At 41.7% G+C, this 18434-nt stretch overlaps 1 protein-coding gene across 1 annotated transcript in view; it reads right to left on the reverse strand.

Annotated features, from left to right (window-relative positions):
- Positions 1–10692, reverse strand: part of LOC149459360 (interleukin-1 receptor-like 1) — a 71747-nt gene extending 61055 nt beyond the window's left edge. The window contains exons 1-3 of the mRNA XM_089681223.1: positions 10622–10692; positions 5507–5559; positions 4511–4718 (exon numbers count right to left, since the gene is read on the reverse strand). Coding sequence (XP_089537349.1) covers positions 4511–4718; positions 5507–5559; positions 10622–10692 — 332 coding nt within the window. The remainder of the gene's footprint in view (positions 1–4510; positions 4719–5506; positions 5560–10621) is intronic.
- Between the last annotated feature and the right edge of the window lie 7742 nt (positions 10693–18434).

Consider the following 18434-nt stretch of genomic DNA (forward strand, 5'->3'; position numbering starts at 1 on the left):
GATGGGATTGCAAAAAGTGCCTAGGGACACTATGCTTATCGCATCCATCTCTTATAAGTCTTCTGTGCTCCCCTATGCGTTTGCGTAGAGGGCGTGTGGTTCGGCCTACATATAGGAGCTTACACGGGCATGTGAGAACGTATATGACGTGGTCAGTTGCACACGTTATAAACTGACGAATGTGGTAGCTGTTGCTGTGGGAGTCCAAAAACTGTGATCTGCCATGGGTGATGGACTGACAGGTGAGACAACCTCTTTTGTTGCATCTGTAAATACCAATTCTGTTGTCAAATGTAGGAAGGGGGCCGTTGTCTATGTAGGTGGACAGTGACATTTTGCTTGGGGCTAGAATGTTTTTCAAAGAACGGGCTCTCTTGAAAGTTACTTGTGGGGCGCGTGGGAGATTAGGTGCTAATCTAGGATCTAATTGTAAAATGTGCCAGTGTTTGCGAATGATGTTTGTAATATCACGATGTGATGTGTTGAAACCAGTGATGAACCTAACCGAGTTAGACTGGTCATGGGCCTGAGTGTATTTTCGGTCTATCAATACGCTATGTTTGGTATATGCGTTTTTTATAAGGGAAGGGGGATAGCCTTTCTCAGAAAACTTTTTTGAAAGGAGAGAACCTTGTTCTTGGTAATCACATAATTTTGAACAGTTCTTCCTTAGTCTTTGGAATTGGCCACTGGGAATATTATTTTTCCAGGCTGGATGGTGACAGCTAGAATAGTGTAGATATGGGTTCCCACTAGTGGGTTTGGTGTAATTTGTACTACAAATTTCATTATTGTTTCTCCCAAAAGCCCATTGTGAGATTGGCGTAACAAGGGGCGAAATTCGCTCCCATCGCAGTCCCTTTAGTTTGCAAGTAAAATTGGTCAAGGAATGTAAAATAATTATGGGTAAGACAAAATTCTGTACATTCAATAATAAATTTGGCTTGGGTGGAGTTGATAGAACTTTCAGAAGATAAGAAATATTGAAGAGCCTGTAGGCCTATGTGGTGGGGGATTGATGTGTATAAGGAAGTTACATCAAGTGATGCCCAATGATACCCATGTTTCCACTGATAATGGCTGAGGTGACTGCGATGGGAGCGAATTTCGCCCCTTGTTACGCCAATCTCACAATGGGCTTTTGGGAGAAACAATATATACAAATAAACAACCCCTTTGCCAAATATATCATTTTTTTTGGGCGCTATATTGATGACATTTTATTAATCTGGGATGGTGATTTGAACGAATTTTTATCTTTTGTCGCATATTGCAATTCAAACTACCTTGGACTTTCTTTTACTCATGTTTTTAACTCTCAAGATATAATCTTTTTAGACTTGGTTTTGTCAGTCACAGATAATGAAATTTGTAGTACAAATTACACCAAACCCACTAGGGGGAACCCATATCTACACTATTCTAGCTGTCACCATCCAGCCTGGAAAAATAATATTCCCAGTGGCCAATTCCAAAGACTAAGGAAGAACTGTTCAAAATTATGTGATTACCAAGAACAAGGTTCTCTCCTTTCAAAAAAGTTTTCTGAGAAAGGCTATCCCCCTTCCCTTATAAAAAACGCATATACCAAACATAGCGTATTGATAGACCGAACATACACTCAGGCCCATGACCAGTCTAACTCGGTTAGGTTCATCACTGGTTTCAACACATCACATCGTGATATTACAAACATCATTCGCAAACACTGGCACATTTTACAATTAGATCCTAGATTAGCACCTAATCTCCCACGCGCCCCACAAGTAACTTTCAAGAGAGCCCGTTCTTTGAAAAACATTCTAGCCCCAAGCAAAATGTCACTGTCCACCTACATAGACAACGGCCCCCTTCCTACATTTGACGACAGAATTGGTATTTACAGATGCAACAAAAGAGGTTGTCTCACCTGTCAGTCCATCACCCATGGCAGATCACAGTTTTTGGACTCCCACAGCAACAGCTACCACATTCGTCAGTTTATAACGTGTGCAACTGACCACGTCATATACGTTCTCACATGCCAGTGTAAGCTCCTATATGTAGGCCGAACCACACGCCCTCTACGCAAACGCATAGGGGAGCACAGAAGACTTATAAGAGATGGATGCGATAAGCATAGTGTCCCTAGGCACTTTTTGCAATCCCATCAAAATAATTTCAGTCTTCTTGAGGTCTTAGCAATCGAACATATTCCAAAGGGTACATTTACTGACAATGAAAGACTAGCCCGTTTGTGTAAGAGAGAGACGTTCTGGATCTACAAATTAGGTTCTATGACCCCCAATGGTCTTAATGAGGATCTTGAAATCCATAGCATTATTTAACAAGTTTGACTTCTAGTCGCCGGAACTAGGATCCTCCAGTGTGTTTTTTTATTACATACAGTATTGTCTTCTTTTAATCCTTGTTTTTTAATCTGCACTGTCACTATGTATATATTCTGTGCACTCAATTACGAATACATGTTATTACGCATCTATTATATTTATTTAATTATGAACATATGAGCTACCTAATTTGATACCAGGATTGATTTTATTATATTCCTTTTAGTCATACCTTTTATATAGTCATTTTCATATACCTTTGATACAGTCATTTTCATATGCCTAGCATTCACTTCTCCCTACTCCCTTCTTTGCCCATATACCCATAATTACCTCACTGTAAACGCAATTTTTGACATAGCTTCCATGAACCAGCGATGTCATTTTTAACTTGTGTGGGTTTTTTTTTTTTTTTTTTTTTTTTTTTTTTTTTTTTTTTTTTTGTTATTGTATTACCTTTATTTCACTAAAGATGAAAGTATATCATGCTTTCCAATGCTATTGTTTTTATACATATCATTTTTTATAACTTGCAATCTGTACCTTTAAATTTGTATTCAGCATTGCTTCAGGACGAGCCGTCCGCTCTGATTGACACCCCATCCCCTGCTAATTACACTCAGCCAGCCTTCCCTTTAATGGTCTTCTATATAATGGCCGCCGGCCATGGTTACCAGAGACTTGACAAAGCGCAACTGCGCGAAACATGTCGTCTTGGTAACCCCACATATGCTCCCAGCTGAAGCCAACGCCGGACACTGCCTTCGTTTGCCATGGTGACACCACCCAGGACGCTGGTACGCTGACACCACGTGATTTGAAGCCGACAGGAGCATTCTTTGATCTCAGCTCCCCTCAGAGCGGACGGGCCGTCCATTGGAATCACACTGTCCACTTCAGGCTGGTTAATTTTATTATACTTGCTACTTTATCTCACCCAATAAAGATGCACCTCCACTAAGGTGCTTGTCTGAGAGCATTTTCCACAGCGCCTTTTTTTCCAGTTCTCTTCATCATGCATATGATTAACAAGGCAGCAGTGGTGAGCTCACGATTCACTGTTCACATGTCTCCACCTGGAGTGGCCTCTCTGCGCTCATTTGTATGAAAGTCCCATCATGCCTCTGCCTTTGGGAGTCATGCTTATAACTGTCAATCTTGCAATGCCTCATGGGACTTACAGTTTGACACCTGTGCTCTAGGAGGAAGGCTGGGAGACTAGGCAGGACCTAGGACATAGGTGAGTGAGTTTGGGGAAGGAATAGGAAAAGTCAACATCATCTGCTATTCTTTTGCTCTCCCCCTTCCTGGGGAAGGTCAGGTTGTCCTAGGGTCCCCCATCTTATTCCAGGAGAGAGAAGGGAGAACCTTGGAGCTGGTTGCTGGTTTACCCCTCTGTCCATCCCATTACTGGCCAAGAAAAACATTAGGCCCATCTAGCTGCAGGGACAAGAGCAGCCACCAGCAAGGCCTGGGACCAAGAGTCCATTCGTTATTGGAATTGTGTTGACTTACTGAAGCTATGTTATCAATTGATGCTTTCAGAAAAAGAACATTAACCAGTGACTGGAACCTCTGAGAGTGAAGGAGATGAAGCACACAACCAATAGTGTGGATCGGGGGTCAGTCTCCACCTGCCACCCACACATCAAGGAGAGTCATCAAGCAAAGACCTGTATTGCCCAGAAGGTTAGTGTTACATTGGGGGTTGGCTTAGCTGCTCGCTTAGGCCACACGTGAGGCAGTCTGCAACCCTGCTGCCTGTCTTGTGATGTGTGATGTGTATCAGGGTGATGCAGGACAAATTAGAGGTCCACTAGAGACCACAGGTTTTGGGTGGAAATGCAGGATAGTCACGTACAATTTGGGATTATTGGCAGATTTAGACAAATGAGTTGGAAGTTCATCTATGCATGAAACAATGGTGGAAGAAAAAAAGGATTTGTCTTTCTTTCCTCAATCTCCTCACAAACATATATTCTGCAGATATCTCTAAGTGCACAAAAATGCAGTGATCTTCACAGGCTGTCTTAAAAAAAGGGGTAGTAGCAAAATAGAACCTTGTGGGATTAAGCAGTAGAATGCCCCATGCCCTGCTCTGCATTGCATTGGTGTTCACTTTTGGATGGAGTGATCCTTTAAATATAGAAAGAAAATTAAAAAATTATAAAGACACTTACTGTGTACCACAGCTATATATTCCACTGTCATTTGAAGATGTTGGCAGAAACCACAATTTATCCCCAACAGTATGTACTCGTTGCTTGTGGTTTGATGAGAAATTTTGACAATCTGGCATCCTACACCATGTAACATTAAATAACGGACAACGGAGAACAAATGCTTCACCTTCCTTTGCAGAATAATTATTCTGAGAATGAAAGGCAGCTGCATGACAAAAGAAGGAAAAGGAAAATAAGGGCAGTAGCCTTTAGGGTCACTAATATAGTTTATTTTCAAAGAATATCTTTCAAAGACGTTCTAATAAAATAAGAATGGCAATCTAATATATTCATGTTCCTTGATACAGTTTGAAAAAAAAATGTTTAACAGTCCTAAACACTTAAGGGTCTATTGCTAAATGTTTTCACCCAAAATTCATACATTTTTGATTAGGTTCAATTGGAAAAATGTGTGAATTCTTAGAAAAACAGTGTAAATATTGTGTGCAAATACGTATAGTTCATGCTATTAATTTTTTTTTTCATTGAAATATTTGAAAATTTCCATGTTTGTGTAGCTGATTTTCTCATTCAGCAATAATCCTAAACAGAAAGAAAATAATTTGGATTTCTTGGAAACTAACATACAGGTATGCCTCAGAAGCACTGGGGTCAGTGGAGATACAGGGGTTGTTGGAGGGGGCTTGGATTAGGTATAGCACGTGTTGCACAAAGGTGGCGATTGAAGCTGGGGCAAATATCTCTTGATTGACTGTAGCATGGCACTCAAGGTGAAACCCAGAAGTGCTGGCAGCCATGTGCCAGAGAGAAGACCTAGTGTTGGATTGTGAAACAGGTGAGTGTTACACATACTAAACAGAATGTACTTTGCATTCCATGTGTCCGTTAGGACAACTGTGCTAAAATAAATAATTTATACAGAAAAATTTTGAAATGAACACAACAAGATCTATGTAATTGTATTATAAACTCAGATTTATTATAAGTACTTACAAATAAAAACGCAACTAAAAATTAAAATCGCGCAGAGCAGTCCCATTACAAACCTGAAGGACAATTAGAAAGAGACAGATTAGAATTCAAGGAAAATTAGCCAGTTTTTTTCATTCTTTATATTTTATTAACATGTTTTAGTTAGATTTTTTACAAGAGCTTGCAAACATGTGTCCATTTATAAATTAGTTAAAGTGGTTCTGAAGGCAGAAGGTTTTCTACCTTAATGTATTTTCTGCATTAAAGTGTTACAAAACCCACAACAGTAAAATCAGTCTGTATATGCAGTAAAGCATGCTTGTTATACTCACTGTGGAACCTAAAGGGTTAATCCTCTGTATTGTGTAAAAAGGCAGTTTGATCCTGACTTCTCTGCTCCTCCTCTAGTTCAAATGTCCACATCTTATCTCCTGATAAGACAGACTGAACCATACCCATTCTGCACATGCTCAGTTTAGTGTGTATTGGTAAAGAGGTTTTTTTTTTTATCTTGGAAGAGTGCATGTGATCAGCACAGAGCCAATCAGCACTGAGCAGAAAGAAAACTCCTCCTACAAGCTTTAACATCTTCTGAACACTAATAGAAGTCACAAGCTCTCACTGCTAACTGGAAAAGGTATTTAGCAGTTTATATTTACTAAAATAATTGCACTTCCATGTTCTGTGTACTGTGGGAGACCAGATACAGTATAAGGAATGCAGGGTCTTGGGTTTAGTAAAACTTTAAAGTAAAAAACTTTCTGTGTTCTGTTCCCCCGCAGCTCCCCTACATACTTACTGGAGTCTGATCTCAATCCAGCGCTGTGCCTATAAGCAGCACCACTCTCCTTTCTCTCTCTCCTCACTGGCCATGGAGTCAGCAATGGGAGCCATTGATTGCTGCTGCTGCCAATCACAGCCTGTGAGTAGTGAGCAGAGGGCAGGGTGGGGCCAAGCTGCACTCTGTGTGTCAATGGACACACAGAGTGCAGCTCGGCAGCGGGCTGTGAGAGCACTCACAAAGGGGGGGGGGAGCCAGGAGATCCAGTTGGGAACCCAAGAATAGGAGGATCAGGGCTCCTCTGTGCAAAACCGAGAAGATAAGCGTGACATGTTTTTTATTTAAAAAACAAAAAGTTCCTTTAGGATCATTTTACTGAAGGCTGAAAGTTGTTTGCCCCCTGGGTAATTTATAACACTCTGACATGCATTACTACCCAGTAAGTCAATATTTTATCTGAATGCATATTATTTGATGATGCATTGCATTTCACTAGAACTGAGTATGGATGAGGTTTACCGTCTCTACTGCTATGGTATAAGGTGTGGCTGGCTTAGAAGGACCAGTAAGAAGGCTTTTAGATGGGCCAGTAAGAAGGCTTTTGGATAAGCCAGATCCCCCACTATAAAAGAGTGAGATAAAGGCAGTCAATCAACAATGTGCTTTAGCTGTGATAAAGAAAGCATAGGGAATGCTGCTGATAAAGTGTGTGGCGCTCTTCTAGTTAGTTAGGGGAAGCTCTAATTCCAATTGTTAGTTAGAGGCTGAGTAGCAGCCTGTGTGTGATAGCTATCAAGGTCAAATGTGGGTCAGAGCTGAGAGGCTCTGCAGACCAGCTCTGTGGAATGTCCCCCTGTTCTAGGACTTTGGAGAAGGATCTAGAAGCAGTGGACAGATTTGAGAAATGGTTGGTCTGTACTCTTGGAGGATCCTGGCCAATCCCCAACAGGAAGCTTGGCAAGGAGCCAGGACAGCCTTTAATAGTAGCTGAGCCTGCTCAGCAGGAGGCAGGAGAGTTGCAGAATTCAGGTGGAAAATGGAGAGGAAGTGAGGCTGGAGAGCAGGAGCTTGGGAGGGGGCTCAGATGGGAAAGGGCTCACCTGCAGGCAGGAATCTTAGAAGGAGAAAAGCTTGGAACCTCACCAGCCCCCTGAAAGAGGGCCAGCTGTGTGGCAGGGAAGGAGTGGCCCAGGTAGAAGCAGCGGGTAGCAGTCGCCAACCCACCAGCAACAAAGGAGAAGGACTAAGTGAGTAGACCTGCACCCCATGGGCCAGACAGGGGAAGGAGCACTCTTGAGGGAAACCAGATTAGCAAATACTCAGGACTGTCTTACTTAATTGTGGCAGGCACTGTATACCCTGATCAGAGATTTCCCTTGGGTAGCTGGATGAGAGGAGGATTCATCTGGGGTCTGGGTTATTACAACTGGAGATGCTGCCTAGCTCTCTGAGAAGAGAATTTTGCTGTAGAAAACTTAGTACATAGGTCTGGGAAATTTTCCTTGGTTTCACAGTTCCATTGGGCATCCTGTACACCCCTAACACTATTCAAGCTCTAAATCTCTTATAAAACTTCAAAACAAGTTCAAGGACTAGTTACTGTCTCTTGAATGCGAGTTGATGTGGAAAATGTGTGTTGCCTGGCTGTGCAGGACTATAGGGGGACTCAAAACTCAGCATGTCCTACAGAGGTAGTGCTACAAGTGCATAAAGAGAGATTAGTGTAGGCTTGTGGGCAGGTCTGTTAAAGTAGATGTACACCCTTACTGAATGTCAGGTAGGTAGCCACGTGGCTATTTTAGTCTCAGTAGAGGTGTTGGTATTCTCCTGTGCTTTCTCCTAAATAATAACACTGTCCCACCCCCAACACTACCCCTCCATTCCATTTATTCTTAAAGCTAAACATGAGGAGAAAACAACATTTCCCTTGTATTGGGGTTATTTGTGTGTTTATTTTTAGAGTACCTGGAAAAGCTCTTTTACTTACCTGATACATCACTCATCTGGAGCCGGCACTCAACTCTTCTCCCTGATGCTCTGGCTTGTGGCCAGTCCCTAGATGTCCTCATATACAGTTTTGCATGTGAGGACGCCATTTACATTGAACTTTACATTGTACTTGATGACATCACAGTGCCTATGACTACCGAGAGCACCTATGAGAAAAGACTTCCAAGGTAAGTCGTTCACAATACAGCAGTTCACAATGCAAAACACAGATTAGCCACTGCAAAGTACACCAGAGTTCACATTCTAATACAATAGAGACCATGATCCCCTAAATAAACTGACCTGACAATGCACAGGCAAAAAAGAGCATTCTTGATTATACACAGCTCAAAAAAAAATTAAAGGAACACTTTGAAAACACATGAGATCTCAATGGGGAAAAATATAATGCTGGATATCTCTACTGATATGGACTGTGTAATGTGTTAGGAATGTAAGGATGCCCCATCGTTTGATGGAAATGAAAATTATCAACCTACAGAGGACTGAATTCAAAGACACCCACGAAAATCAAAGTGAAAACATGATGCAGCAGGCTAGTCCATTTTGCTGAAATTTCATTGCAGAAACTCAAAATGGTACTCAGTAGTTTGTATGACCCCCGTGTGCTTGTATGCATGCCTGACAATGTTGGGGCATGCTCCTAATGAGACAACAGATGGTGTCATCTGGTATTTACTCCAAGGTCTGGACCAGAGCATCACTGAGCTCCTGGACAGTCTAAGGTGCAACCTGGTGGCTTCGAATGGACTGAAACATGGTATCCCAGAGGTGTTCTATTGGATTTAGGTCAGGCCAGCGTTGGGGCCATTCAAGGGTATCAATTCCTTCATCCTCCAGGAACTGCCTGCATACTCCCACCACATGAGGCCTGCCATTGTTGTGCACCAGGAGGACCCACTGCACCAGCGTCTGACAATGGGTCCAAGGATTTTATTCCAATAAATAATGGCAGTCAGGGTGCCATTGTCTAGCCTGTAGAAGTCTGTGCGTCCCTCCATGGATATGCCTCCCCAGACCATCACTGATCCACCATAAAAATGATCATGCTGAACAATGTTACAGGCAGCATAACATTCTCCAATGCTTCTCCAGACCCTTTCATGTCTTTCACATGTGTTTAGGGTGAACCTGCTCTCATCTGTAAAAAGCACAGGGTGCCAGTGGTGGACCTGCCAATTCTTGTGTTCAATGGCAAATGCCAATTGAGCTCTATAGTGAACACAGGGCCCACTAGAGGATTTTGGGCCCTCAGGCCACCCTCAAGAAGTCTGTTTCTGATTGTTTGGTCACAGACATTCACAACAGTGGCCTGCTGGAGGTCATTTTGTAGGGCTCTGGAAGTGCTCATCCTGGTCTTCCTTACACAAAGGAGCAGATACCAGTCTTGCTGATAGGTTATGGACCTTCTATGGCCCTGTCTAGCTCTCCTAGAGTAACTGCCTGTCTCCTGGAATCTCCTCCATGCTCTTGAGCCTGTGCTGGGAGACACAGTAAACATTCTGGCAATGGCACGTATTGATGTGCCATCCTGGAGGAGTTGGACTGCCTGTGCAACCTCTGTAGGGTCCAGGTATCGCCTCACTCTACCAGTAGTGACACTGACCCAAGCCAGATGCAAAACTAGAGAAAAACCGTCAGAAAAGATGAGCAGGGAAAAAATGTCAGTGACCTCCACCTGTAAAACCATTACTGTTTTGGGGAGTCGTCTCTTTGTTACCCATCTAGTGCACCTGTTCATTTCATTAACATCAAAGCAGCTGAAACTGATTAACAACCCCCTCTGCTACTTAACTGACCAGATCAATATTTCAGAAGTGTAATTGACTTGATGCTATACTCTGATTAAAAAGTTTTCCTTTAATGTTTTTGAGCAGTGTACTTCAGACTACAAACAGAAGCAAATGGGCACCTCCTAAAGAATCCAATCCTGAATTTTAAGTCACACTGGGGAGATTTAATAAAACTGGTGCACTCAGAATCTGGTGCACCTGTGCATGGTAGCCAATCAGCTTCTAAACTCAGTTGTTCAGTTAGGCTTTGATGATAAAACCTTGAAGCTGATTGGTTTCTATACAGAAGTGCACCTGATTTTGGACTCTCCAGCTTTAGTAAATAAACCCCAGTGAGTAGCATATATATAAGCCAGCCTAAAACCAGATAAAAGACTTCAACATAAAAGTAATTCTTGGTTTAAAAAAGTCACATAAAAAAATCCAACACGTGGTAACACCATCCCCCCTTTATCATGGCTCAACGAATAAAACTTGAATGACTCATATGAAACAATGACTTCATAGATCTAAATTAGAACCTGTAATACTAGCACTTTATGAAAGACTTACCTTAGAATGAAGCCCTCCAGCGATGCATTGTCACCACTAACAGGGCTTCCATCTTCACCTTCTTCAGTCATCTTCATGAAGAAGACATCACAGGACTACTGAAGAAGTCACGTGCTGTGACGAGCCGAGAGCTAGTGATACCAAAACCGGAAGCGACGCGGCAGCCGCAGTCCCGCTGTCTGCATAATATGCCTATATTTTAACTTTACCTGTAAGTGCATTTTTATTAATAAATCATATTTTAATATGTACATACTTCACTATGGAATACCTTTTGCTTTATATGAGCACAATATAGAAGATGATGGGATTGTGATTTAAAGGGCCAGATCACAACATGTGGGAACTTATCCATCTTGTGTTTGAGTACCTTATGAATAAATACTTGCAGCTGCACTAGAAGGAGAGATACTAAAAGGAGTCCCAAATAAGGGGAAAGGCGCTTGAAACCTGAAATTATACAGGTCCAATCTTGGAGGTGAGGGCAGTGGTGAATGGTGGTGGGTATCACCACATACTGTATGTTTTTGTGGAAGATCAGAAGAGGTGGAATGCAGTGATATACTCATGGCAATTGGAGCAGAAGTTCACTTCATATGCATGGACACTTTACGCTAATTGTTATTAATGTTTATTCACTGTTTGTGATATATGGACTTGTTCTCATTTTATTTATTTCTTGTGGTTTATTATTCATATAGATGTGATTATTGAATTATTGATTGGGAGGCAAAGCAATATACCTTTTCACATGTTTTTATTGGTTGTGGGAACACAATTTCATTGGTAGCAGCCACTCTAAGCACATACATTTTATGATTCATTAATAATATATTATTAGTATACGCATTGGATTGAATTAATATAGATGTATTGATTCTATTAGTAGAGGAGCGGGAAACATTCACTTTATTATTTGTTTAGACAAGAGGGTAGTGGATGCTAGCATCTAGGGGCTCCGGTTGCCTCACATGACCTCCTCACTCCATACCCAGTCAAAAAAAGCTGTATGCATTCTTCACAGAATACAAGGCATTTTAAGATTGGAGAATCAGAAATCTTGCGCATCCCATCCCTCCTGTCTCCTCATCCAATCACAGAACACCTTGCATTCTGTAAAAAAAAAAGCACAATACTTTATGTCAATAGACATGAGATGACAGGAGACCTGCACTGTTGTTAGCTGCTGCTTTCATGCCCACAGCCCCCCGCAAGCCAATGGAACTAGCTTTTAACAAGGTATGATTTTACTATCATTCAGCAGCACTACACATACAGCATACCTATTATTACTTTCACTCTTACATAGCAGGTGCTGAATTTACAGTAACATTTTTTTCCCAGGACTTGGGCCTTAAATCATGACAATATCCAAATATGCCTGGGCAATGTACATCAACACAGATCTTTTAGGAGCACATGTGAATGAGTGATTTACAAGTAGGAAATTGTGGGAGACAGGGGCAGAGCATTGTTACCCTATAACACAAATCACTCAAACAAAACCTTTATCCCTCATTTGGAACAAAGTCCCTCTGTCTCTGTTTCCACTTCATTTGTCCCTCATTTTGCACAGATCCGTATAGTTGTATATAAAATGCACTGTTTATCTATGGCAGCACAGTGGCTAAATGGTTAGCACTTCTGCTTTGTAGTACTAGGGTCGTTGGTTTGAATCCCAACCATGGCACATCCTGCCTGGAGTTTGCATGTTGTGCCTGTGTGGGTTTCCTCCGTGTACTCCGGCTTCGTTCCACACATCAAAGACATGCTGGTACATTATGGCTCCTGTCTAAATTGGCCCTAGTATGTGTATGTATGAATGTAAGTTAGGGACCTTAGATTGTACGCCCCATCTTTAAAATCCTAAAGAAGAACTATAGGTAAAACGTGTTTTCATTTTGTATAGAGTAAGGCAGGGTTTCATTTTTTCTTTTTTTGACAGCTGTGTCCCATTGGGGAGATTTACCTTTACTTCCTGTCCCATAGCCAATGCAGGAAGTAAGAGGATATCTCTGCAAATTAACAGATTCAATTGGGCCCCCCAGGTCACCAGAACTAGTGTCCCCATTGGAAGATTTCCCCCTCTATTACTTTTCTGGGAACAACCCAAAATTTGGGATTTTCTTTTACTTTCACTTTTGATGATAATGGTAAACAAGACAAATAGGGTGAATCTCTCTAACAGGGGAACTGAAAGCAATACAAAGTGGACAGGTATTCTAATCCCTCTTCACTCTGTTCAAAAAAAAAATGTTCAAAAAAAAAATGCCTTTGGTTTTATTTTAACGGGCAAGAGTCTTATCTGTAGAAGCTTTCCAAAAATATTTGTATATCCTGCTGCTATTATCATAATAGCTAGCAATTCAAATAAAAAAGGCTTTACAAGTGATATTATTATCTTAAAGTCTATATGAGATTTTAGTGGTTGGGTTTCTACGTTAACAAATTAAGCTTGAGTTCTTTGAATTGCATTGCTTGAGTACATTTCCTTATGTGCTCTACCCCTGTACACAGATCTGTACCTCCCAAAATCCTTAAAGTGCTAATAAACTCAGGGCCCTGCATTCACTATATCTGGTCTCCCACAGTACACACAACATAGAAATGCAATTATTTTAGTAAATATAAACTGCTAAATACCTCTTCTCATCAGCAGTTAGAGCAGTCTTGTGACTTCAGCAGAGCACTGGTTAAAGATTGTAGGAGTTTTCTTTCTACTCTAGGAGGATGTGAAACTCCTAACCCTCTGTCTGGACAGTGCTGATCACATGCATTCTCCCAAGAAAACAAAAAACCTCTCTAGCAGTGCACACCAAATTGAGCATGTGCATGTGACCACGGGTTCAGTCTGTATCAGGTGGTTATTTCAACAAGAGGAGGAGCAGAGAAGTCAGGATCAAACAACTTGTTTTACACAATGCAGAGGATTAACCCCTTAGGTTCCTCAGTGAGAATAATAAGCATGCTTTACTGCATATACAGACTGATTTTACTGTTGTGGGTTTAGTAACACTTTAAAGTGACATTTAAACACATTCAGAATTAAAAGCAGCATTTTTATGTGTATAGCTCAAGTAAAAATGTTTATATGATAAAAATAAATATGATAAATCCCTTTTTTTATCTGCCATGTAGTTTGGTACGTATGCTGCATTGCACTGTAAGATAAGGTGGAAGAGCAAGCAGAATGTTCAGTTGTTGTGGTCGCATGTAAGAATAAATTTAGAAAAAAGTCTGTAAGGAGGGAGAGCCGTGGGGAGGAAACGGATGCCTTTGTAAGGAGCCCAATACAGCCGTGTTCACCACCACCTTGCTTTCTCTTCCTCTCCCCACAGCCAACACTGTTGTAATGCCTATGTCTCTCCCCTCAGCTTTTTGATGGGCTAATACGAGTGGAAGGTGCAGTTCTGCCAGAGCCAGGCTTGTTGCTGGCAATCAGCATACAGGCAGATGAGGAGAGAGCAGCCTGCCGGAAGAAAGAAAGGCATAGTAGTAACTGGCTGAAAGTGAATGTTGAAGTGGCTGAGGGGTGGACTGAGCAGGGACGGAGATAATGGAGATACGAGCAGGCACGGCACCTGCCATTTAATCTGTGGAGCCCCCCTCAAGCCAGAAGAATCACATGGGGCAGCTTCCAGAACATGAGAAGTGAATAGCCTTTACAGGGGAGCTGGCTGGGCACACACAATGAGTGTGGCAACATAGCAGCCAGAGGACCGGCTGCTATATTGTTGCCAGACACAGTAAGGAAGCCTATGGAAATGACAAGATTAACCAGGTAGTTGCTAATAGGGAAAATGTTTATTGTTGCAAGCCTCTGCACACAGGTATAGCACTACCCCTGTAGGAGTTACTGAGTTTTGGGTCCCCCTATAGTCCTGCACAGGCAGGCAACACGCATTTTCCATACAGACTTGCATCCAGGAGATAGTAACCAGTCTTTGAGCTTAGGTTTTTTTGGATTTTAATAGGGGAATTGAACTTAGATGGGGTAAGGGATGTATGGGATGCCCAAAGGGAACAGCAACTGAGGACAATCTTCCTAAGAACTTTGTACAAGTCTCTTCAACAGCAAATATTCTCTTCTTGGAGAGCTAGCCAGCATCTCCTGGTGTACCATGCCAGAGCGCAGATACTCCTCTATCCATCTGTCTGAAGGAATCCCTGGGCAGGGGATCCAGTGCCTGTCACTTTAATTAGCAGACAGTCCTGGGTGGCAAGCTAATTCAGTTTCCAACTAGAGTGTTCCTTCCCCTTTCTGGCCCAGGGGATGTAGATCTACTCACTCAGTCCTCTGTCTGTGAGCTGATGAGTCGGTGGCTGCTCTCAGACCTTCTTCTGGGCTACTCTGTTCCTGCTGCACAGGTGGTCCTCCCTCTGGGGGCTGATGAGGTCCTGAGCTTTCCTCCTTTCTGGCTCTTCTGCCTGTAGGTGAGCCCCATCCATCTGGGCCCCCTCTCAGGTTCACGATCTCCAGCTTCCACTTCAAACCCTCCTGCTGCTGAGCAAGCTCCATCACAGTTAAAGGCTACCCTGGCCCAATGCCCAGCCTCCTGCTTGGGGATAGGCCAAGGTCCTCCTAATGTGCAGGCTAGACCCTTCTCACCCCCGCCCACTGCTTCTAGAATTTTTTCCAAGATTCTAGAGCAGGGGGAGGTATCAGGGAATTGGCCTGCAGATCCTCTCAGCTCTGACTGAAATTTGACCCAACTAGTTATCACACCCAGGCTGCTACTCAGCCCTCCTAACTAAAAATTAAACTTTAGCTCCCCCTAGCTAACTAGAAGGACACTACACAACTTTAAAATACACTTTTATAGACACAGACACACATCAAATTTTTGGGTTTAATAACACTTTAGGAACCAATAGCTGTCTGCAACAACCGATTGATAGTTAATTTGAAAACACCTCATTTTTTTTTTTTGATTGGTAGGAGCAGGGCAGGCAGTGGTTTCTGACAGTCAGTTCAGGAATTCGCTATATTTTTGGAAAATAAAAATGTAAAAACACTGTGCACCTCAAACATTGCACACCCTCTTACTATGTGCCACACAATCCCCTGCCAAATCACCATGTGCCCAGAAAGTGTTTAGCCTTTTCTTAAATATGTAAAAAATAAATGAATTGATTTTATCAGTAATCTTCAGTGTGTGTTTTATAGTCATCGGTGATCCAGGTCTAATTATTCACAGGCTGTAAAAGGAAGAATTTACAACCTAGGTCAGTAATCTTGCTCTCAATGTGCCAGAGAACACAGAAATAGAAATAAAAAGTATGTTACTGACCCTTAAAAACAAGCACCCAGACCTCCTCGTGGTCTGGGTGGTATAGAGGCGTCACAGGCTGTCAGTTCCTCCTGAGGCCTTTCGTGCTAAGGCACATCTTCAGAGGGAATGCCAGCAACATTACTGACATAGGTTGTAAATTCTTCCTTTTATCAATAAATATTTGACATACTACACTATGGGTACTTTTCCACTTTTTACCCCCCACTGAGGGGTCGGCAGACACAGCTACATATCATCCAGAGGAGGGATACCTGCACCTGGAAGGAACGTGTGCCGTGATTGATCCATTTCAAACTAAGGAGGCCATATTAGCCCAGCAGATCGATTGAGGACATCTCTCTCTGTGGAATATCGACATCCGTTTGATTGGATACACAAAAACGCGCATTTCCTATGTGCGGTCGGTGAGTGCGCATTCTTGCCATTTCCCGGATCCGATTTAAGCTGTGTTCACTAATCGTTCGCTTGATCCTATGAACATTTATGTGTGTTTACAGATCAATGTCCGATCAAACTTTTGAGGTCGAACTTCATAACTTGTTATAAAGCGCTGCACTTTGCATATTTTCTTTTTTCTATTTTGGATAGAGTAAGAAAAGCGTATAACCCCTGTCAGGTTTTTGTGTTTTTTTTGCCCTCAGTGACCCATTGAGGAGATGTCCCTTCACTTTAGATACTATAGTCTACAAAGAATGTGAGAGGAAATCCCCCCACTGTGAGGGATTCCCTTGTCATTAGGGTCACCAGAACTAGTAACCCCATTGTTAGATTTTCCCTTTATTTTTGTTTTGGTGACAACCTAAAGTATGGGATTTTAGTTCATTTTCATTCATAATGGTAAGCAAATTCCAGTGACTGCGATGATACTTCACATGTGTGGCGTAATTGATGTTACATACAGGTGCTCGCCCTGTCCTGTGCTTTTATGATGGGGTGTGTGTTTGGGAGTTGATGGGAGTGCTTTAAGTTTTTTTAATTACTTTTATTTATTTTATGCTCTTATAGCTGGTATCAAGCTCACAGTTTCAGCAGCAGTTGTGAGCTTCCTTTAACTAATTGTCTACCATGCCATTTATAAATGTACCTTGGTAGACAAGTGGTTACTAATGATTCAAGTTTTATAAGAAATTGTTTCTGAAGTTAAACTTTTCTGTAGAGTTTCATATGTGCATACCCTCAAATATGTGCAGAATTAGGCCATTGCAGTCTAAATGTGACACTATGCACACTGGACATTTTTACAGCGGCTGTTTTTGGCTTTTGGCATTTTTTTCTACAACCAGTAAACTCCCCAGCATGTTATCCTATGTGTCCATGCACACATAGACTGTAATCAACGTTTTTTGGCTGGAAAAAAACCCCCAGAACTAGTGGTTTTCTAGAGGAGCTGTAAAATCCCTCTAACGTTGAAAAACGTGGTAAAACGTGGCAAATTGGATTTTTTTTAGCAAAAAAAAGCTGAAAATGCAAACGCGACAAAATGCTGCTAAAAGCTAATGTTAAAACGCTATAAAAAAGCGGAAAAACTCAAGTTTTTAACACGATTTTACACAGCTAACCTTACCAGCGTTATTAAAATGCCCAGAGCGCATGGAGCCTAAAGTAAACATGATTTTTCTTCTACATTTTTATGTTTTTTTCTAAATATGTATTCTTTATATTGCCATACTAATTAATTTTTAAGTTATATGTTTTAACAGGTTTTGATGGCCACCATAATGCTAGATATAAATAAAAATAAAGGACTTACCTTGCTCACAGATACTGTACACAAAGAAATATGTAATTCTTTCTAAAAGAAACATTCTGAACTAAATACTTATATACCAGCACTGCGTTGCAGTATAAGTTGTGTTTCAAAAGATTTTATCAGGCTTCTTGGAAAGAGCCCAAACTACAATATCCTACAGATCTAGCAAATTCAGCAGAAAGCTGTGACTTTATTTTGTAGAAAAAACCCCTTTGTAGTAAAAAAAAAAGTATTTTTGATAAGACAAAAATGGTAAATTGTGAACACCTGGCAATATAAAGTTTCCTTGGGTTTTGGACAGGTGAATCTGGACAAGTGTCTTCACAGTCTTCAATGGTCAACTGACCTACACTTGGAGAGGATAAGTCTCTACAGCAGACTGTATATCCTGTGCATTTGCTGACTTAGTGAATGGTGGTATAGGTTTCTGCATGTCAACCTTTTATAGTACTCTGAAATGCAAGCCTAAGCCTGGGTTCACATATATGCGGAGCAGTATATCACATGTGATTCGCACAGGAACCGCACCGCATTCCTATGCAATTTGTGTGTGGTGTGATTGGAGCCATACATTTTGTATGGCTCTACTCCCACCCACACCAAAAAGGTGCAGGATCCTTTTTTGGGTCCGCACTAGAATCGGATCTCATGGGTATTCACACCTATGCGATCCAATTCTGCACATCACACCATGTTTTACGGACCGCTTTCGGGGTGTTGTTAACATACACAAAAGCAGCGGTTCGCATGAACGGGGTGCGATTCTGAT

Source organism: Staurois parvus, unplaced genomic scaffold, assembly GCF_062004578.1.
Source record: "Staurois parvus isolate SC_StPar_1 unplaced genomic scaffold, SC_StPar_1.0 ptg000262l, whole genome shotgun sequence".
Taxonomy (NCBI): domain Eukaryota; kingdom Metazoa; phylum Chordata; class Amphibia; order Anura; family Ranidae; genus Staurois; species Staurois parvus.